The sequence below is a fragment of the Mirounga angustirostris genome, unplaced genomic scaffold (assembly GCF_029215605.1).
Source record: "Mirounga angustirostris isolate CCGP_5_RB_7025 unplaced genomic scaffold, mMirAng1.0.hap1 SCAF_7, whole genome shotgun sequence".
Lineage (NCBI taxonomy): Eukaryota > Metazoa > Chordata > Mammalia > Carnivora > Phocidae > Mirounga > Mirounga angustirostris.
Window position 1 is genome coordinate 963,884 of NW_026991715.1, and position 23,144 is coordinate 987,027.

The window sequence follows — 23,144 nt, forward strand, 5'->3', positions numbered from 1 at the left end:
ATAGGCCAAGCTCGTGCCTGGTAAGCAGGCTCACCTTGTGCCCTTGGATATTAAGACCAACAACTCAGCTCTGTGCTAGGCCAAGCAGACCCCTTGCGAGTGGGCTCACCATGTACCCTTGGACCTGGAGACCAACAGTGCAGCTCTGTGCTAGGCCAAGCCAGCAACTAGACAGTGAGTTCACCATGCAATCTTGGATTTGGATTCTTCATTTCCCCCAGAGCATAGAGCACCCAAACAATGGGCTTGCCACTTGGTCTCTCATTATGAGACCTCCAAACCTGCTCAGCCTTGCACCGATGTGTCCACTGGATCCATGGAAACCTGGGAGTCTTCAAACTGTGATTCCTCCATTCCAACCTATCACTGCGCTACAGAGACAAAGGGACACCAGCCTAACCCAAATTCCTCTGAATGGGTGCCTTTCCACTATGCAGACAAGGGGACATTGGAGTCCCTTCTCACCTTGGATTTACTTCAGCTTGATGTCCATGTGGCCTGCTATCTGTGCATTATTCATTTTGGGGGGAGTTCTCAGAAGAAGAAGAAAATGGCACCATGCCGTGGGAGATGAGATAGTCCAGTGGTTTGAAGACTTTGTATTAAAACTCAGGGCAGGAAAGGAGAAGGGGGGATGGGAGGGCATTGGGGAGACCCAGGCCTGGAGAACTATGGAGACATTGTCTGAGATCCTCCAGTTGAAGGAGAGGTGCTCCATCCTCAAGGGAGAGGTGGAGGTCTTAAAACAAGAGGCCAAGCAGTGCAGTGAGAGGCAGGCACAGCTCCATGAGGTGGAGAGGTTCTTCATTCAAATGAAAGTCTTCCTGGAAGTTTCTGCCTTACAAAGGGTGACGCCTGTGCACCCACCCAGGATAGCATAGAAGGGGAGTTGGGAAAAGTGTGGTCATGTCCAGGATTGGGGGTTGGTACAAATGTGAATATTAGTTTAATTAATAATAAAAATAGTTATTTTTAAAAAACAATTAAAAATGATCATTTCTAAATGAGCAATTTATGAGAACCATCCTTGGGGGATTGTAATGTGCAGCCTGGCTTGCAGTCACTTCTGTCCCTTCTGAGTCATCACATTCTCCTGATGCTGGGCAGGGGTCTCCATGGCTCTGAGAAAGGGTTGGTGAATCATGCCCAGCTGACACAGCATACCCTGCCTGCCCCGTCAAAACATTCAGACATACTTATTTCTGGATCTCAAGCACAGCTGTTGAGGTCAGCACCGTTCTTATTGGAAGAAAAGGAGAAGCAGTATGTCTATATCCAGGTATTTTTGCATGAAGCGTTTCTAGCTGAGACCCAGCCCATTGTTGCTAAACTTGAGGTTGGACACTGATGTTATGGCTTCAAACTGTGGCCATGACAGCAGGTGTTTCTCCGCAACAGGTTCCTGTGTGATACAGGCCTTTGAAGAGCAAATGTTACAAGGCCAGGGAACCAGGGTGAGGGAGTCCAGAGGCATGGGACCATTCCCTGTCTCTCGGTGAGAAGGTGTGGGGTCTGGACGGTAGGCAGAGTGGTGTGAGGGGCCAGGATGGTGGGCTCTGTTCTGTCCAAAGAAAGACCGCAGGAATTGGGGGAGACATGCGGGATTCACATTGGGTGCTTTAGGTGCCTGGCTGTTTGCACAGAGTAAGGCACAGTGCGAGAGAGGTGGGGATAGGTGCACCTTGCAGACTGTAGGGTCTGCTTGGGTATGAAGGAAAGGGACCACTTCCAAGAGGCAGAGCCAAGGTTTTATGATAAAGTGGACACTGGGGGTCAGAAGGGAGTAGGAAGGTGAGATTCTAGGGTGGCCCATCCTGGGAAATGTTGTTCCTCCTTAGCTCCAGGGATGTGCGCTGGGATGTGCGCTCAGTCAAGGCAGTGTGCTCATAGCAGCTGGGCATAAATTTATGGAGCCATGCAGAAGCGCCCTCTGGCTCCAGACCCCAGGTCTCTGGTTGGGGGGGGGGGCGGGGAATGATGATGTCCCTCTGGGGGGGACAAGGGGTTGGGAGGGGTTTCTGTGGTCGTCAAAAGCTGTGGGCGGTCCCCGCCCTGAAGGCCTGGTTTTAATCACTGTCCAGGCAAGTCACAGCCTGACTTTAACATACGAAAGGAAGGAAGAGGGAAAATGCTCCTTGCTGGGGCCAGGGTTTCTCCTTGGGTCCCGAGCCGGTTCCTGACCCTCCAGGACCCCTGGCAGTTCGTTTTGAATCCTCAAGTTAACAAGCAGGGTTTACCTGAGCAAACACACATGGGCCTGGAGGTGAAGCTTCCTGCCTCTCGGGGCAGGCTCATGAGGCGCTCTCGGGGGCGTCACCGCGAAGGGCCAGGAGGCAGCGGACGCCAGCACCCAGGTGTCCCCCCAGCAGGCGCGCCCCCGCCGCTGCGCGGCTGCAGGAAGGGCGGCACCTGCGCCCTGGGCACCTGCTGCGTAGGCCCCGCCCACCGCGCCGGCCGTTACTGCGAGCACGACCGGAGGCAGAGGTGTGTGCCTGCGGGAGCCGGCTGAGCGTTGGGCGGGGGGCGCAGCGGGGCTTGACCTTGCGGAGGGGAGCGGGCGCGGGCGGAGGGCGCGGGGTAGGGGTTGGGGGCCTGGAGGGTCGTGGAGGGGCGGGGCGGGGCGTGGGGGGCGGGGCGGGCGTGGAGGGGCGCGGACACGAAGGGCGGGGCTTGGCGGGGCGCGGACAGCGCATGCGCTCCGACCCCGCTGATGCCGCCTCTCTGTCTGGGGGCCGGGCGGGGCGGGGCGTGGAGGGGCGGGGCGGGGCATGCAGGGGCGGGGCGGGGCGTGGAGGGACGCGGGCGTGGACGGAGGGCGCGGAGTAGGGGTTGGGGGCGTGGAGGGGTGCGGACACAAAGGGCGGGGCTTGGAGGGGCGCAGATAGCGCATGCGCGCCCACCCCGCTGATGCCGCCTCTCTGTCCGGGGGCCGGGCAGGGCGGGGCGTGGAGGGGCGCGGACACGGAGGGCGGGGCGTGGAGGGGCGCGGACACGAAGGGCTGGGGGCGGGGCGGGGCGTGGAGGGGCGCGGGCACAAAGGGCGGGGCGTGGAGTGGCGCAGGTAGCGCATGCGCGCCGACCCCGCTGATGCTGCCGCTCTGTCTGGGGGCCTGGCGGGGCGGGGCGTGGAGGGGCGTGGAGTGGCGGGGCGCGGCGCGGAGGGGCGCGGGTAGCGCATGCGCGCCGACCCCGCTGATGCTTCCTCTCTGTCTGGGGGCCGGGCGGGGCGGGGCGTGGATGGGTGTGGACACAAAGGGCGGGGCGTGGAGGGGCGTACAGGGGCGGGGCGGGGCGTGGAGGGGCGGGGTTGGAGGGGCGCGGACACGAAGGGCGGGGCGTGGAGGAGCGCGGGCACGAAGGGCGGGGCGTGGAGGGGCGTACAGGGGCGGGGCCTGGCGTGGAGGGGCGGGGTTGGCGTGGAGGGGCGCGGACACGAAGGGCGGGGCGTGGAGGGGCGCGGGCACAAAGGGCGGGGCGTGGAGGGGCGCGGGCACAAAGGGCGGGGCGTGGAGGGGCGTACAGGGGCGGGGCGGGGCGTGGAGGGGCACGGGCACAAGGAGCGGGGCGTGGAGGGGCGCGGAGGGGCGGGCAGGGGCAGGGCGTGGAGGGGCGCGGACACGAAGGGCGGGGCGTGGAGGGGCACGGGGAGCGCATGCGCATCCATCCCGCTGGTGCCGCCTCTCTGTCCACTCAGGGAACGCGGCGCCCTGATACACGGAGCCTGGACCTGCAGCCGCTGCCGCCTTTGCAGGTGTGTGTTCGCAGCTCTGCACTGTCTCCCCCGGCAGACGCCGGGCAGCTGCGGTAAGAGGAGCGCGTCCTGTGCGCACAGTCCCCGCTCGCAGGGCATTGCTCCTTGGTGCCCTCCAATGCGCAGAGATGTAGCTGGGCCAGGCGACACGGAAATGAGAAGCTGGGTTGATCGACCACTTAGGAAAGTCACACTGGTTGGGAATCACATAGCATATTATCATTATTATTTAAGGTGGTTCCTAGGTTTACTCGGCCCCGACTGCTGGGTTTAAGTGTGTTTTCCAAACGGTGTCCTTGGAGGGCGCAGACTTGGGGGAGCTCAGCAGCTGGTAAGCAGAGCCAAGCCTGGCAGAGAGGTTGCCCACTCGATCTCCAGAGACTGCCCGACACCACGCCAACACCATCTCCTTAACTTTGAAAGGAGGAGGGCACCGGAGCAGGACGGGGACAGGCGTGGATGGCCAGGTGCCACCCTTTAGAGCCACCCAGGCAGTGCTCCCAGAGAAGGAAGGCACCTGGTAACCACCCTCAGACCTGCCAGGCATACGAAAAGCCAGGAGGGTGTGGAGAGCACATGGGGTGAACACTCATCTGTGAGAATTCTGAGCAGGGAGCAAACTCAAGGCACATGTTTCCCTTGTTAAACTCAGGAACACGAATTTCCTGGGTCAGAAAACAGACTTAGGAAAAGGAGGCACAGCATTTCCATCCCACATCCTGCGCCCTCTTCCGTCTTCCGCATGCTCTGCCTGGACTCCAGTGAGAAGCACAGTGAATGAAGGCACACCCCTTCAGCCTCTTCATCAGCCCTGGGGGCCTTGGCTGTGCAGGGAGCAGTCAAAGCTCCCAGACCCCCTTTTCTGTTCCTCCGTCCACCTTCTTCGACTCTGGCTGAATCCCACAGTTGAAGGGGATTTACTTCCTCATATCACAGCCCTTCAGCAGCACTCCCCACGCCTCTGTCCACGGTCAGGACTGCAGGGGAGGGGCGGCACCACGGGGGTGGACCCTCCAAAGCAGCGTCCTGCCCCTGCCTTCCTGGTGGGCCCAGGAGTGGAGGAGCGCACTTAAGGACTGCTCAGCTTCCAGCCCACCTTCCTGCCCCTCCCTCCCTGTGCTGCAGCCTTGGGGAGGATGAGCTGTCAAGAGATGCTGAATGAAGGTACAGCCCATCAGATATTACATCAAAGAGAATATGCAGATGGAAAATTAGCACAAGAAAAAATGTACAAACTCACTAGCCATGAGGGAAATGCAAATGAAACCCTGAGAGTTATCATGACTACCCACCTGTTAGGACAGCTGGTTAATATAAAATACAGTACTACATTTCGGGTGGGAATGTAAATGGAACAGCAACGCTGGTAGGACAGTGTGATAGGTTCTATAGAAGTGAAACATAAACCCTATAACCTCGCAAGCACTCTCCTGGACCTTCATCCCAGAAATGAAAATTTAAGATCCCGTGACTCACTCTGCACAATGGTTCACTGCAGGTTTATTTGTAATAGATGAAAGACTAGAAACAAACAAAGGGGTGAAGAGTGCCTCTGTGAAGGGACGTTTCTGAACTACCGGCAGCTTTCTGTGAATCTATAAATCGACCCCTCTACCTCCCTACCTCTCTGTAGCAGGTGCTCCACCTGTCAGCACACCTCAGAATAGTCCCTAAGACTAGCAGTCCCACCCTGGCTCTCTGGATCTCCAAGTATCCCTAACAGCCCCAGAACCCTAAGATGTGGGTGTCAGGCAGCAGTGAAAGAAGCAGGTAATTGTTCTCTGTTTTGTAGTTTGTTCCTGTCTTCTTCTTTTGCTGTCTCCTTTGTGATTTCCTGATGTTTTCTACTTATGCTTAGGTTCCTTTTTCTTTCTCTTTACTATAACTACTGGAGGTTTTAGCTTTGTGAATGCTACCAAGTGTACATAAAACATCTTAGAGTTATAACACTTCATTTTAGGTGATCAAAATTAAATTCAATAGTATATAAAACCTCTACAATTTTCCTACTCCTGCCCCACATGTTTTATTCTATTGATGCCAGACTTTATGTTCTTTTATATTGTGTATCCATTAACACCTTATTGTAGTTTGGATATTTTTAATAATTTTCTTGAAGGGCCTGTTACTAAGGACATTGCTGGGCTTGGATCCTACCTGGTCCCTGGGTGAAGTCATGTCCTCCAGGACCAGAGTCAATAAGAATGAAACTGGGACAAGGTTCTACTCCAAGGTACACAGTTGAGTCCACAGAAAGTGAACTATAACCAGGTTTGTGAATAAAGGATCCTTCCACAAGTTCCTGGGAGGTTCTTGTCAGGTAGGTGGACAGGTCCTAGTTCAGGCAATATTGGCCCCATACCATGGCTTAGCAAGGCAAGAATTGAGTCATGATGTTGCTTCAGAAACCAGAACTGGGACCAGTGTCTGCAACTTGTATCTGGGGGTACAGATAATTGTGCCCCCTGCCATGTTCTTGGGTAGGCAGGACTGTCCCTTGACAACAGAGCAGTGGGTAGGGAGCTAGGTCGTAGGGCTGATCAGAATACTCTGATCAAGGTCAAGGGGCCTGCCTATGGGGACAAGGATGGGTGTGGTTCCTCCCAAATCCCTTGGTGGATGATGCTGGTATAAGGACAAAGTCCATATACAACTGTAGCTGAGTCTACAGGGAGACTGGGTGTCTACAGAGGTCCTTCTCAGTCTATAACCAGGACCGTGGCAGGAGAATGTGACACATGGTTGTACATATGCCTTCTCAAAAAGGTCATTCTCAGGCTTGGACTCCATCTGTTTTACACAACATCATACCTGGATTCCAAAGGTCACTTAAATACAAGTTCATCAGTGGATGGCTGCACATTGGTGTTGCTGGGGACTATGAATGGGGAAGCCTCCTATTACACTATCTTCTTCAGCCATATATTCCTGATGAAATTAAAATTTTTTCTGATGGGGCATCTACGTGGCTCAGTTGGTTAGGGCATTGGCTCTTCATTTTGGCTCAGGTCATGAAATCAGGCTCTTGGTATAGAGCCCCATATCAGGCTCCATGCTCAACACTGAGTCTGTTTGAGGATTCTCTCTCTGCCTGCCCTCCCCCTCTTTAAATCCATAAATAAATCTTTAAAAAAATGTTTGCTTATGGAAGAAAGAAATTTATAAATGAGAATAATTTTGGAGAGGAGAGAGGTTATGTGGAGCCTCAAAGGCTGAGAATATCTACAATTTTGAGAAACTGCCTACATTCCATGATCACTTCCTGTCTCTCATGGGGATTTTATTGAAGAGGGGCATAGTCAACACAAGTTAAAAGCCTAGTTTATTTTGATAGACTCTGTCTATTTTGAAAAGCTGAAAAGAAAAAATTTGTTTACACTTCAAAGCAACAGTGTTAAAACTAATATGCAGCACATGGACAGAAACCTTAAAGAAAATTATGATTTTGGGGGCACCTGGGTGGCTCAGTCAGTTAAGCAGATGCCTTTGGCTCAGGTCATGATCCCAGGGTCCTGGGATCCAACCCCGTGTTGGGATCCCTGCTCAGCAGAGAGCTTCTTCTCACTCTCCCTCTGTTGCTCCCCCTGCTTGTGCTCTCTCTGTCAAATAAATAAATACAATATTTTTTAAAAGCCTACATCAATAAAAAAAATAAATATTTCAAATAAATAAATTTATATACCTCAAAAACTAACAAAAGAAGAACATACTAACCCCAAGTTACCAGAAGAAAGAAGAAATAAAAATTACCTCAGAAATAAATGCAATCTGGGTGCCTGGGTGGCTCAGTCGTTAAGCGTCTGCCTTTAGCTCAGGTCATGACCCCAGGGTCCTGGGATCCAGCCTCGCATTGGGCTCCCTGCTCAGCGGGAAGCCTGCTTCTCCCTCTCCCACTCCCCCTGCTTGTGTTCCCTCTCTTACTGTGTCTCTCTCTGTCAAATAAATAAAAAATCTTACAAAAAAAAAAAAAGAAAGAAAGAAATGCAATCAAGAACACAAATGCAATAGAAAACATCAGTAAACTAACAGCTGGTTTTGAAAAGATAAAGTTATTTTTTTTTGTTGTTAGATACACAAGGACAAAAATCAAATAAACAAAATTACAAATGAAAGAGGAGACATAGCAACAGATAATACAAAATTATAAGGAATCATAAGAAACTTCTATTAACAGTTACTCTACAAAAATTTGTATAACAGAAACAGAAAAAAAAATTCCTAGAAATAGCCAAGCTACAAAGATTGAATCATAAAGAAATAAAAAATCTAAATGAAGAAAGAACAGGAAGACTGAAACAGTAATCAAAGAAGAGCAGGGAACACTTGCAAATAATCTTACCAATCTTACCAGGGAAGCCTTACTGTTAAACCAAGGCCAGAAAATGACACCACAAAAACAAAACTACAGGCAAATATCCCTAATGAAGATAGTTGCAAAAAAGCCTCAATTAAATACTAGCAAACCCAATTCAAGAGCACATTAAAAAGAATCATACACAATGACCAAGTGGGATTTATCCCTGGGATATAAACATGATTTCATATGATCATCTCAATAGGTGCAGGAAAAAACATTTGATAAAATGCAACATATTGTCTTGATAAAAACTCTCCACACATTAGTTATAGAAAAAAAAAAAAAACACATAATAAATCAATACTAAAAATGCTGAAAACTTTGTTTCTCTAAGATCAGAAACAACACAAGAATGATCATCTTAAAATTTCTATTCCGTATAGTACTGAGAGTTCTAGCCAGAACAATTAAGCAAGGAAAAAATAAAAGATATTCAAATCAGAAATAAATAATCTAACTTACTTCTTTTTACAGATTATATCATCTTATATCCAGAAAACCATAGAAGAGTCTATCAAATAATTGTTAGAACTAATAAACAAACTCAGTAAACTTGCAGGATATAAAATCAATATACAATAATACACTAATGATGAAGTATCAGAAAGAGAAATTAAGAAAATAATCCATTTACAATAATATCTAATGAATGAATATATATATATATATATATAAACAAACAAAGGAAAGTTAGTTGAAGGAAATAAATAATGAGGATCTGATTGGAAATAAATACAATAGATAATAAAAAGAAAATAAAGGTCACCTGGCTGGCTAAGTCAGCAGAATGTGTAACTTTTGATCCCAGGTTTGTGCCGCATGTTTGAACCCCATGTTGGGTGACCCCATGTTGGAGCCCGATGTTGGGTGTAGACATTACTTAAAAATAAAATATTTTTTTAATAAGAGAAAATACAAAAAAATCAATGAAGCTAAGAGCTGCTTCTTTTATAAGGTAAACAAAATTAACAAACTTTTACCTAGACTCAAGAAGAATAAAAGCATTCCAATAATTAACATCAGGAATGCAAAAGAAAGCATAAATGATGCCACAGAAATACAAAGTACCATAAGAGACTACCAAGAAGATTTATATACCAATAAATTAGACAACCTAGAAAGATGGATAAATCCCTATAAATTTACAATCTTCCCTGAATGAATCATGAAGAAATAGAAAATCTGAATTTGCATTTTACTAATAAGGAGATTGAATTAGTAATCAAAAACCTCCCCACAAACAAAAGTTCAACAGATGGCTTTACTAGTGAATTCTATGAACATTCAAGAATATCTAATAGTTATACTTCTCAAAATCTTCCAAAAACTCAGAGCAGTTGGAATGTTTCCAAGCTCATTTTACAAGGCTAGCATTACCCAGATACCAAAACCAGGCAAGGACACCATAGGAGAAAAAAAAAAAAAAAAGAAAAGAAAAGAAAAAAATACATGTGAACTATTATTTTATATTATATCATATATGATATATATCATGTATGATATATTTTATATATATTATATATATTATTTATATATTTTATATTATATATCACAGATGAACATAGATGCAAATATCCTCAACAAAATACTAGCAAACTGAATTCAAGAGTACGTTAAAAGAGTCATATACCATGTTCAAGTGGTATTTATTACAGGGAGGCAAGGATGATTCAACATATATAAATCAGTCAGTGTGATAGATCACAGTTACAAAATTAAAGATAAAAACCATTGATTATCTCAATTAACTTAGAAAAAAAATCAGAAAAAAATTTGACATCTATTTATTATAATTCTCAACAAAGTGTGTATAGAGGAGAAGTACATCAACATGATAGAGGCCATTTATGACAAACCAACTGCTAAAATATAATGGTGAAGAGCTGAGAGTTTTTACTCTCATATTAGGAACAAGACAAGAATACCCGCAATCCCCACTGTTAGTCAACATAGCATTAGAAGCCCTAGCTGAAGCAATTAGATTTAAAAAAAAAAAAAAAAGGTAATATAAAAGGCATTGGCAAATCAGCAAGGAGGAAGCAGTGCTATCATTTGCAGATGATATGATAGTATATATATAGAAACTGTGAATGGCTACCAGACACTGTTAGAACTAATAAATAAGTTCAGTAATGTTACAAGGTATAAAATTAATATATAAAAATCTATTCTGCTTTTTTCAAAGATTTATTTATTTGAGAGCAATTGAATGAGCAAGAGATAGAGCCCAAGCCAGGGGAGGGGCAGAGAAGTAGACTCCCTGCTGAGCAGGGAACCTGATGTGGGACTCAATCCCAAGACTCCAGGATCATGACCTGAGCTGAAGGCAAACCCTTAATCCACTGAGCCACCCAGGCGACCTTTATTCTGTTTTTATACAATAATAATGAGCTTTTAGAAAGAGAAATCAAGAAAATCCCATTTGTAATCATATCAAAATGAATATCAAGAAATAATTTTTCAAGGAATAAATTTAAGCAAGGAGGTAAAAGACTTGTACATTGGAAACTATAAGATATTGAGGTAAGTAGATAAATGACAAATGAATGGAAAGAAATTTCATGTTCATAGATTGGTAGAATTGATATTGTTAAAATGCCCATACTACTCAAAGAAATCTACAGGTTAGTACCTCTGGTGAGGCAACAACAAGATTCAGTAAAATCCCTACCAATATGCCAATCACATTTTTCACAGAAAAGTAAAACAAATAATTCTAAAATTTGCATGGAAACACAAAAGACCTCAAATAGGCAAAACAATCTTGAGAAAAAGAAAAAAGTGAGACATATGCTCCCTGATTTCAATGTCTAATACAAACTATACCGTTCAAATCAGTATGGTATTGACATGAAAACAGACACATAGATCAATGGGACAGAATAGACAACCCAGAAATAAACTCACACATATATGTTTGATTAATTTACACAAAGAGGGCAAGAATATACATTAAGGAAAGGACTGTCTCTTCAGTAAATCATGGTGGGAAAACTGGTCAACTATATGCAAAGTACTAAAACGAGATTGCTCATTTATATCACATACAAAAATCAAACTAAAATGTATTAAAGACCTAAATGTAAGACCTTTTTTGTTTTGTTTTATTTAAAACTTATAGAAGAAAACATAGGTAGAATTCTCCTTGACATTGGTCCTAGAGATGCTATTTTGGATATGATTTCAAACGCAAGGGAAACAAAATAAAATATAAACATATGGGGCTGCATCAAACTAAGAAGCTTTCCTGCACAGCAAAAGAAAGCATTAACAAAATGGAAAGCAACCTAAGGAATGGAAGGAGATAGTCTCAAAAATATATCTGATGAGGGGTTAATATTCAATGTGTACAAAGAACTCATACAAATTATTAACAAAACAATCTGATTTAAAAATGGTCAAAAGAGAGGCACCCGGGTGGCTCAGTTGGTTAAGCATCTACCTTTGGTTCAGGCATAATCTTGGGGTCCTGGGATTGAACCCTGTGCTGGGCTCCCCATTCAGCGGGGAGTCTGCTTGTCCTCCTTCTGCCCTTCCCTCCCTTGTGTGCATGACAAATGTAATAAAATTTCTATTATAGGAGTCCCAGAAGAAGAGGAGAGAGAAAGGGGGGCAGAAAATTCATCTGAAGAAATAATAGCTGAAAACTTCCTTAAAGTCGGAAAGGATACAGACATCTAGATTCAGGAGGCAGAGAGAACTCCCACCAAAATCAACAAAACATATTCTAATCAAGACATATTGTGAATAAATTTGCAAAACCTAGCAATTAAAAAAATCTTAAAAGCAGCAAGACAAAAGAGGTCATTGACTTACAAAGGAAGACCCATAACCCTAGCTGCAGATTTTTCAACAGAAACAAGGCAAGCCAAAAGGAAGTGGTATGATATATTCAAAGTACTGAATGGGAAAAATCTGCAGCGAAGAATACTGTACACAGGAGGGCAGTCATTCAGACTAGAAAGACAAATAAAGAGTTTCCAAGACAAACAAAAACTAAAGAAGTACCTGACAACTAAACCAGCCCTTCAAGAAATAGTAAAGGGGACTCTGAGTGGACAGGAGAGACCAAAAGTGTCAAAGACAATAATAGATCAGAGAAAACCTCCAGAAAAAAAAATTACAAAAGAAGTAATGAAATGGCTATAAATACATATCAATAATTACTTTGAATGTAAATGGAATAAAGGCTCCAATCAAAAGACATAGGTTGTCAGAATGGATAATAAAACAAGACCCATGTATATGCTGACTACAAAAGACTGATGTTAGATCCAAAGACACCTGCAGATAGAGAATGAAAAGATAGAGAAATACTTACCAAGCACCTGGATATCAGAAGAAAGCCAGAGTAGTAACACAGATATTGGACAATTAGAATTTATATCAAAGAATGTAACCAGAGATAAAGAAGCGTACTATATCATAATAAAGGGGACAATCAACAAGAAGACCTAACAATTGTAAATATTTATGCACTCAACATGGGAGCAACAAATATATAAAATAATTAGTAACATACTTAAGGAACTAATTTAATAATAACAAAATAATAGTAGGGATTATAACACCTAATTTATATTGTGGAGAGATCAGCCACAGATAGATAATAAATAGATGATAGATGATAGGTAGATATAGATAGATAATAGATAGATGATAATCAGCCATAAAAAAGAATTATTCAGCCATAAATAAAAAATACAATTTTGTCATTTGCAACAACATGGATGGAGCCAGAGAGTATTTTGCTAAATGAAGTAAGTCAAAGACAAACACCATATGATTTCACTTATATGTGGAATTTAATAAACAAAACAAATAAGCAAAGGGAAAAAATAGAGAAAAAAAAAAGAAACAGACTCTTAACTCTAGAGGAACAAACTGATGGTTCCTAGAGTGAGGTTGGAGGGGCAATGGATAAAATAGGTGACAGGGATTAAGGAGTGCACTTGAGATGAGCATTGGGTGATGTATGGAAATGTTGAATCACTATGCTGTATATCTGACACTAAGATAACACTCTGTGTCAATTATATTACCTCATTAACATATAGCTGTCATAACAATGATGTGTAAGAACAGTAAATTAACTATGCTTTGTTACATTTACTTTTTTTAAGATTGCTTGATTTATTTATTTATTTATTTATTTATTTATTTATTTATTTATTTATTTATTTATTTGAGAGAGAGTCAGAGAGCATGAGCGGGGGAAGAGCAGAGGAAGAGGGACAAGCAGATTCCAAGCTGAGCATGGAGCCTGATAGGGGGCTGATCCCATGACCCTGAGATCATGACCTGAGCTGAAATCAAGAGTCAGAAGCTCAACCTGCTGCCACTCAGGTGCCCCTTGTTACTTTTACTTTCATATTTAGTTTATCAATAATCATTTAATTGACTTATGAACCTATCAGGAATAAAAATAAGCATAATCGCTCATATAAAACAATTCCATCTTCTTATCTGCCTCTCTGTAGTAGGCTGTCTGTGGGATAAGAAGGTTCATTCGTTGACTCCACAAACACCCAGGAGACTCTCCATGCTGCAGCAAGTGAGGTCAGCCTAGTGGCCTTCTCTAACGCTGGGATCTAATGTAAGAGGCAGACCACACACAGTTCCCTGAACAGACAATATGCTCTCAGGCTTTGAAAAATGGGAATAAAATATGCTAAGAACAGAAGGTATAATGGGGAAGGGCTCAGAAAGGCGGGGTTTTTTTTCTTTAACAAATGTTTCATCTCACTTTATTTAATCCATCTGAAATAGACTATCTCCCTTCTGTCTCTGACACCAGGATTTTTTCTGCTCTATCCTGAGGAATGCCTGTCTGTCTCAATGCTCCCACCCCTCTCCACACAAACAGTTTCCTCCTGTTCCCTTCATTTCCCTCCCCAGCTGTCCTCTGGGAATATGGCAGCCCATGTCACCCATCAAAGAGTAGCTATTTTCTCCTCCAGAAGCTACATGGCACAGGATTCCAATGGGGTAGGTGTCCTCCCTGCTTTTCCTTGGTCCTCCCAAATCATTTATCCCCCTTGTCCTTGCAAACTCTCAGCTACTTTAAAGCAAATTTCTGGATTGGGGCATCACACCATGCCTCTGTCATTCTGGAAGCAGTGACATTGAGGCCGATATGCGAATGGTGTGGGCAATGGCTAGGCACCAATGAGGAGGGGCCTCTGGGGAGCAAGTGAGCCCAGTGTGTTAGGTGTGAAGTAATCCATCAACAAGGCTCTGTCCTCGGTGGTATGAAATTGGTAACATTAATGAAGTGAGAGAAGAGGGCCCTTGGGAGACATTAGGGGCTAGGGAAGGAAGAGATGAGTAGGTCACATTCAGGGTGCATAGAGCAAACATAAACTCAGACAGTGCAGCTGTAGATGAAAGCAGATGCTCTGACAGAGCTGCCCAGTTCTACACAAGAAAGAGAAGCAAGGAAGCGTGGTCTAAAGAGAGCACGGAAGTCTCCATGGAAGGATATGTTTACATCAACCCCTAGATTTTGGGAGACTTTGAAGGGGTTAGAAATGGTGGGGAAGACTGTTTATGTGGAAGAAAGAATATGAGTGTGGCAAAGATGCAAGAAAGACAATGTCATGTAAATATAATTAGTTTCAATGGAAATGGGAACTAGAGATAGGGAGATTTTATGTTGTCGCTTGTTTGTCTGATTATTATGTTTAACGTGTATAGAATGGAATGTGCATACAGTGTAATCTAGCAGATTTTCTGCATGCTCAAAACAGTGTTCCGGATAGAATAAACTAGACTAGACAAAAAGTGTACTCATAGGGGGAGAAATTGGAGGCAGACATTTACTTGAATTATCTTTACACTATTATAATTCTTTGAAATTCTATGTCATAAAAGGATGTGTTATGCCTTTTGAATAAAACACACTGGAATTATCCTAGATCCATTATCCAAAAAAATGTATGACCCGATACGAATGCTAAGGAGAGCAAGAACACACCACGGAAATGTCTTGCCTTTTCCCTTCCCAAATTATTTTTCTAACAATTTGGTGAGTTACTTTTCATTAGTATTCACACATTATTGTGAATAATAAATTGGCTCCTAAGCTCCCGGGTTTTATTTCCTGTACAGATCTTCCAGAAAGAATGCAGGACCACACATCATCACCTGTAGATGTAACTCACAGGCCAAAGGAGTGAGAAAAGTGTGCTTCCAGTCCCAAAACTCTGCCATTGTCATTGTCTGAAACTGACTTCATCGGCCACACTCTTCTGACTTCAAAAAGAGCTGTGAAGTGTGTGATCGTATGTGGACAGTACTGAACCCATACAGATCTAGACATTCTACTAACAAAGGATAGAAGAGATGCTTTAGAGTCACCATGACGACCATGGACTGTAGCACCATGAGGAGGAATAACCATGGGAGACATTTATGTCAGGAGAGTTGGTAAGAGATGGTGATTTTTATATGGAGGAGCGCAGAGATAAAGAAAAGTTGGGATAACTTTTTTTTTTTTTTTTCTGATTTCTGGCTCGGGCTGTTGTAAATGGTGGTACCAATGGTGATACATGCTTCAGGAGACTTTGGCAGTTCATTGTTAGGCACGGTGAATTTGATGTCACTGTGAGAGACTACTCACAGGACTCCCTTAAACTGGCATGGCAGCAACAACGAATAGATACAAGTTGGCCATGCAACAGTTCCTTGGTGTATGATTCGGTGTCCCGAAAAGTCAAAAGGACAAACAAACAAAAAAAAAGTTAATTATAATGTCAATTAGCTAGTATAGAATGAAATTCTGAGCAGCTCAGCGGATTGGTTTCATAATAAGGAGCACTGCTTAGCTCTCCACACATGCCTGTGTTTGTGTATATGGGTGGGAAACAAACCACACGCTGTCATTCAGCAAACTGCAATTCCACTTCCCCCAGAGAACCTCATGGACCAATTTCACCAGGCAGAGTACACAATCTGCTTCTTTCTCACAACATCGAATTCTATTTCTTTACTCGGTTATATGCTCTCATATCCTGAATACTACTCTCTCTTTCTAGAATATAGTAGTTTAAATGCTTATTTAAAATATAAAGTATGTTGGCTAACTGAACATAATGAAAAATTAATAAAAAAATAAACCAAAATAATTATAGAAATACTAATACTGCAATTTTAGAAACAATAATAAAAACAACAGTAATAATCCTTGTCCCTATGTAACGACTAAGTGCTAAGCTCTGTTCTGCGTGTGCATGTATGTACCTGCGTATGTGCATGCATCTCTGTCATATACTGTGTTGTCTCTTAGTCTAGAAAAAAAAACTTTGATAAAAATTCATTTGATAAAAAATTCATTTGATAAAAATTCATTTCAGATAAAATTTCATGTCTGATTGATGTGTTGTATAATAAGACAATATAAAATATTTCAAAGATACTGTATTTGCATTGTATTTTCTTGTTTATCTCTTCAAATCTTGGAAATTTTTCACTTATATTACTACTCTCTTAATATAATCATTTGGTCAGTAGCATACCCATTCCTAGGGAAAGTCACACTATCATACATTTATGGTATGCATTTTTCATGTCAACTCCTTTAAATAAGCAATGATTTTATTCCATCCATATTTAGGGAAATCCATTGTTAGACCTCTGCCTCTTCTATGAAATTCCATTACAGTCAATTATCAGCAAAGACCACTTAACTGGAATCAATTGCACACCAACCATGTAAGTCTGGAATTTAAGACAGTGCTTATAATAGCTATATCATTTTGGTCATTGATATCATACATTTTTAGAATACATCCAAAAATAAAAGTAGCATTATCTTTTAGTATAAATAGAAGCATGTATATCAATCAGACTTAATATTCCCAGGATTTCTACATTAAACACCTGAAGATAAATATTACTCAGGAAGTAATGATCTATTATTTTTGTCCTTCATCTTACAGTCAAAATTTTAATATAAAGATGTAATGTAGGAACATACAAATAATTGAATAGATGTGTAGTCTTACTAATTTTATTGAATAGTTTCCTTCTATTTAAATGTAATTTCCCTTCTGTTTAAATTTAAGGAGATATTCTGAATGTTTTATTCATGTACTGAGAGATGTGACAGAAAAATGAAAAGAATATTTTTCAAACTAGTTAAGTCAAATTAGTGCTGCATAATGAATTTTCAAAATGTTGACAAATGTAAAATGGTAAAAAATATTTGAGCATATTGCATTCACTAGGTAAAGTGCATGGGAGCCTTTCTTTTACCTGGGAGGCAAGTTTGGGATATGACTGTGTTTATAGCTAAAGACTTGGTATCTAATGATGACAGCATCTTCTATAATTAGTCTCCAAACTTCTAGAGGTTAGCATGGTGTAAACTGCATGTTACGTTTCTTTACTTACATTTAGTATTATTAGACAGAGAATATTTAATGTCATATAGAGAGAAAGAGACTATAACTTTATAACGGTAGCACAGATTTGGAAGATTTTACAGGATATGTAACATTTGTCTTCCCACTTTTAAACATAGTGTTAGGAAGCTCACCATTAGAGTATACCTCTTTGGATTCAAGAACAGATTTCATTCAACATTCTGGATGGCATAGAAGGTATCATTTTATCTATCATTCTAGCATCATGGAAGGATATTCCAGATGCCCGATTGACCAGTTAGGCAAAGATTCTTAAAAGATGGTTGTACACCTGGGGGCCTTAGTTGGTTAAGCAGTGGACTCCATCTCAGCTCAGCTCTTGAACTTCAGGTGCCCCATGGAAGTGGAAAGAAAGTAGCAGAACCTAGAAGATGAAGTAGTTGTTGAATTTATTATGGAGTACTTCTAAAATCTGAAGACAAAATGTAGACAAAATATTCTTGTAGAGGCAGCACAAACTCTTTAAAAATGTAAATATAATTGATATATTGTGGATAACTTTGGATATCAGAGTCCATAGTCAAAAATACCTTGAACAAACATTTACTGAGAACCTACAATAGGCCAGGGACTACTATGTGATGGGGTTCTGCAGAAAATAGACATTACATATACTTTTTTTTCTTTTTTTTTTTTTTTTAAGATTTATTTATTTTAGAGAAAGAGAGACAGGGAAAGGGAGGGAAAGTGTTAAGCAGACTCTGTACCTGTGTGCACAGCCTGACCTGGGGCTTGATCTCATGACCCTGATATGACAACCTGAGACAAAACCAAGAGGTGGGCATTTAACTGACTGTGTCTCTCAGATGCCCCCACACTTCTCAACACTAAAATCGAGTATGGATTTTTAATGAGAATGAGCATAACAATTGAAATCATTAATGGAAAATGGAAAACCAGAATGACAAAATTATTTTTGGCAGTGAGAAAAAGTCAACAACTTTGGATAATGATATATTGAATTTGAGTTGTCAATAATATTCATTGATTTTTTTTATTCATAGATTTTAAAGACTAACTTATGATCCACCAGTTCATGGAAGGCATCGATGTCCTTAAATCTCAATCCATGTCCTTACCAAATTTTACTGAGCTGTTGGTCAAACCAGTCAAAACAGCAAGACCTACTTAAACATGTATATATCTGCAACGTCATTCAAAGGTTAATCTTTTCATATACCTAACGTTATAGCAAAACAGTGGTCACATTCCAGGCCATCAAAATAGAGTGTAGAGGTTGATTTCATAATGAAGAATCTCAATAATCACTAAAATAAAACAGAAAAATACACATTATTTATATTTTATCAGGGACATATTTGTACATTTGCTTCCCAAAGGGAAAACCAAAACACATTTCATTCAAACTTAAAAGAGTTTTTTTGTTGTTGTTTTTAAGATTCATGGTGCTTGAACTTACAACCCTGAGATCAAGAGTCACATGCTCTACTGACTAAGCCAGACAGGAACCCCAAACTTATGAATAGTTCTTAAAGAAGGCAAATAACTTGTTTTATATGTTATTTATTTTTCATGATTTGCAGCAGTGTTTTCTTAAATTCTCTCTGTGTGTATAAGTATGTATGCATGTATATCTATTTATTGAGGGATAGATCATACATAGTGAATTTGTGCACATATAGTAAAGGGAACACATCTAAACAATTTCATTATTTAGGAAACAATATGATTCTCTATATAAAGAATTAATGAAATATAATTCAATTTTGAGGCGTTAATAAAACTGGCCCAATCAAAATATATTCTTATTTTAACTGAATAAAATTTTCATTTTTTACATTTAAATGCTGATATTTACAAATTACAGATTAAATTATAAATACAGATTAAGCTAGTTTTTATAGTATATCATTACTTATTATTTTAGAAAGATGTATAAATAATACATTACATTTCATTTCCTTTAAGCTTTATCCAAATAAAAAATGAGACAGAAAATTGAGTGCCAAATGCTATTCATTTATTCAGGTATTTAAAGGATATTATTGAGCAACTACTATATACCAGGCATTGTGTAGCCATTCAGTTTATACAGAGGGCAAAACAACGATTTCACATTGGGAAGTTTAAGTTCTGATGAGTTAGAATGACCATAAAAAATAAATGTAGTTCATAAGTTTATTGAATATGTAAAAGATGAAAAGTGATTTGCAAAATACATCAAAGGACAGCACAGTAAGGAGAAATAGGCAAGTCGGGGGTTACTGAGATTTTAAGTACACTGTTCAGGGTAGGTCTCATTTAAAAAGTGACATTTGACAAAAGATTGAACTGCATTTAAGAATACGGAATTAAGACTACATGGAGCTAACAGCTTTCTCAATAGACCAATATCATCAGTTGATTCAAGCAAATAAATGGCCATCTTGTAAACCAAGCCCACTTCCAAAGCTGGTTGAGAGTCTGTTGACTTGAACTGCAAAATCTGCATCACTCTCATTTTATTATGCTTCTAAATGTAAATGAGTTTGAGATTTATGCCGCTGCATTTTAGCTCTATTTTTTTCTATTTTAGGAAGAGTGGAGTTCATGATGGGGCATGAGAATCACAGTTTCACCAGTGACTTCTTTCTTTCTTTCTTTTTCTTTCTCTTTGTTTCTTTCTTTCTTTCTTTCTTTCTTTCTTTCTTTCTTTCTTTCTTTCTCTCTCTCTCTCTCTCTCTCTCTCTCTCTCTCTTTCTTCCTTCCTTCCTTCCTTCCTTCTTTCTTTCTTTCTTTCTTTTATTTCCTTTCCTTATTTTTTAAAGATTTTATTTATTTATTTGACACAGAGAGAGACAGCGAGAGAGGGAACACAAGCAGGGGGAGTGGGAGAGGGAGAAGCAGGCTCCCCACTGAGCAGGGAGCCCGATGCGGGGCTCGATCCCAGAACCCTGGGATCATGACCTGAGCCGAAGGCGGACGCTTAACGACTGAGCCACCCAGGCGCCCAGTGATTTCATTCATTTAGGACTCTTTTCTTCCTCTCAATCAAGTCTAGTTTTCATCTCCTTTATATTCATCATTTTTATTATGACTATAACAGAAAACACAATCATGATCCTCCTTATCCTCAGGGACTCAAGACTCCATACTCCAATGTATTTCCTGCTCAGCCACCTGTCTTTCATGGACATCTTGCATATTTCCAACATTGTTCCCAAAATGGTCACTGGCTTTCTGTCAGGCAGCAGAACTATTTCATTCGCAGGTTGTGGCTTCCAGATATTTCTATCCCTCACCCTCCTGGGTGGTGAGTGCCTTCTCCTGGCGGCAATGTCTTATGATCACTATGTAGCCATCTGTCACGCACTGCACTATCCCATTCTTATGAATGACTATGTCCGCATTCTCATGGCTAGAGGGTCCTGGATTGCTGGGACCGTCAACTTCATAGTCCACACAGCTTATGCACTCCAGTTTCCCTTCTGTGGCCCAAGAGCCATTGATCACTTTTTCTGTGAAGTCCCTGCCATGTTGAAGTTGTCCTGTGTGGACACAACACTCTATGAACGAGGAGTTTATGTAAGTGGCTTAATTTTTCTCCTTGTCCCTTCCTCCCTAATCCTTGCTTCTTATGTCCAAATTCTCCTTACTGTTCTTCAAATGAAATCATCAGAAGCACGGAAAAAGTCATTTTCTACCTGTTCCTTCCACATGATTGTGGTCACAATGTACTATGGGCCATTTATTTTCACATACATGAGACCCAAATCATACCACACTCCGGGCCAGGACAAATATTTGGCAATATTCTATACCATCCTCACACCCACACTGAACCCTATCATCTACAGTTTTAGGAATAAAGAGATGTTCTGAAGGCAATGAAAAATATGCTCAAAGTCACTTTCTCCATTAAAGATAGTAATAAAAATGCTTGAAGCATGTGTTTTCTATATCAATATTCAATGCTTAGAGATTATCCATTAGTCATATCTTTAGAAAGAAAATCAAAGTTTCTATCCATCAAGAGTGGAAAGTGGATTTTTCCAAACCTCCAATGAAAATAAAAAAAGTTTTACAGGTATTTGTTTTATAAATACATACATCCAGAAATGTACTGTTCCCTCCCATGAAAAATTCTAAGAACTTATAAAAATTGACTTTTATAATACAATCACGTTATATGGGATCTATCCATATAACTTTTGTATTTCATGAAACAGTAAAATTATAATTCCAAGGTTACAAGCACTTATCAAAAATTCATAAAAAAATTATAGGGAAAAAGGGTGCAGGTGTTCAAGAGGTAAAAATTCTAGTTATATGATACATAAGTTAAAAATAAGTAAGTCCTGGAGGAAGGGGCGGAGCAAGATGGCGGAGGAGTAGGAGACCTGGATTTCGTCTCCTCTCAGGAATTCAGCTGGATAGGGATCAAACCAATCTGAACACCTACAAACTCAACAGGAGATCGAAGAAAAGAAGAGCAACAACTTTCTGATCAGAAAAGCGACCACTTTCTGGAAGGTAGGACGTGCGGAGAAGTGAATCCGAGGCGATATTCGGGAGGATAGACAGTGGGGGAGGGGCCTCCATCGGCCGGTTCTGGCAAGTGATAGAACCACGGAGCACAAAATCGGAACTTTTAAAAGTCTGCTCCGCTGAGGGACATCACTCTGGTGGCTAAGCGGGGGGTGGAACCCTCCGGGACAGTGTGGTCTCAGGACCCTTGTGGTCACAGAAAGACCGGGGGGTGCCTGAGTGTGGCAGAGCTCCCAGGTAACGGAGCAGGGAAGCCGGCTGCAGAGGCGGAGCCCAGGCGCAGGCTCTCAGCTCGGGGTCGCCATAAACTGGGATCCGCGGCACAGTCGGGTGCCTGCTCCTCCAGCAGGGACCCAACAAGCGGCAGATCCGGGGAGACTCACCTTCCTCCCCCGGGAGGAGCCGCGCGGGAGTGCACCGCAGGGATCTGCTGGGTTTGGAGACTCCACCCAGGGTTGGGTGCCAGAGACAGAAACGTGCGGTCACAGGCCGGTTGAGCACGGAGTGCAGCTGCAGACCGGGGAGACGAGAGTGACTGACGGCTTTTCTCTGGGGGCTCACTGAGGAGCGGGGCCCGAGTTCTCGGCTCCTCCAGGGCGGAGATTGGGAGGCCGCCATTTTCACTCTCCGCCTCCAAAGCTGTACGGAAAGCTCGTAGGGAACAAAAGCCCCGGAGAGCAAACCCAAGCAGATTACTTCGCCGGGAGGGGGCAAGGGCGGGGCAATTCCGCCTCCGGCAGAGACATTTGAGAATCAATGCAACAGGCCCCTCCCCCAGAAGATCAGCGAGAACAGCCAGCCAAGACCAAGTTTACCAATCAATAAGAACGGCAGGACTCCAGCGCTAGGGGACTACTGCACATAGAATTCACGGCTTTTTTACCATGATTCTTTAGTCTTTTAAAGTTAATTTTTTTTAACTTTTTGTCTTTTTATTTCTTTTTGAATTTTTCTTTTTCCCTTTTTCAACCAACATCTTATCAATCCCTTTAAAAAAAATTTATTTTTCATTTTTAGAGCCATATTCTATCCCTTCATAGTAGTTACCCATATTTTTGGCTTATATATGTAAGTTGTTCTCTCTTTACAATTTTGAGATAGTTTCTTCTAACAGATTAAAATA

At 42.1% G+C, this 23,144-nt stretch overlaps 1 protein-coding gene and 1 long non-coding RNA gene across 2 annotated transcripts; one reads left to right on the plus strand and one right to left on the minus strand.

Annotated features, from left to right (window-relative positions):
* Positions 1–16,550: 16,550 nt before the first annotated feature.
* On the minus strand, positions 16,551–22,670 carry LOC135365317 (uncharacterized). Its single transcript, XR_010412923.1, has 3 exons — positions 22,405–22,670; positions 18,714–18,801; positions 16,551–17,897 (listed from the first exon to the last, which is right to left on the minus strand). It is a non-coding gene; the product is annotated as an uncharacterized LOC135365317 (long non-coding RNA).
* LOC135365316 (olfactory receptor 2AJ1-like) lies at positions 20,567–21,355 on the plus strand. Its single transcript, XM_064595653.1, has one exon. The coding sequence runs from the start codon at positions 20,567–20,569 to the stop codon at positions 21,353–21,355; it is 789 nt and encodes a 262-aa protein (XP_064451723.1).
* Positions 22,671–23,144: the final 474 nt, after the last annotated feature.

Coding starts and splice junctions, on each gene's coding strand:
- LOC135365316 (XM_064595653.1), top strand. CDS start 20,567: ATGACTATAACAGAAAACACAATCATGATCCTCCTTATCCTCAGGGAC.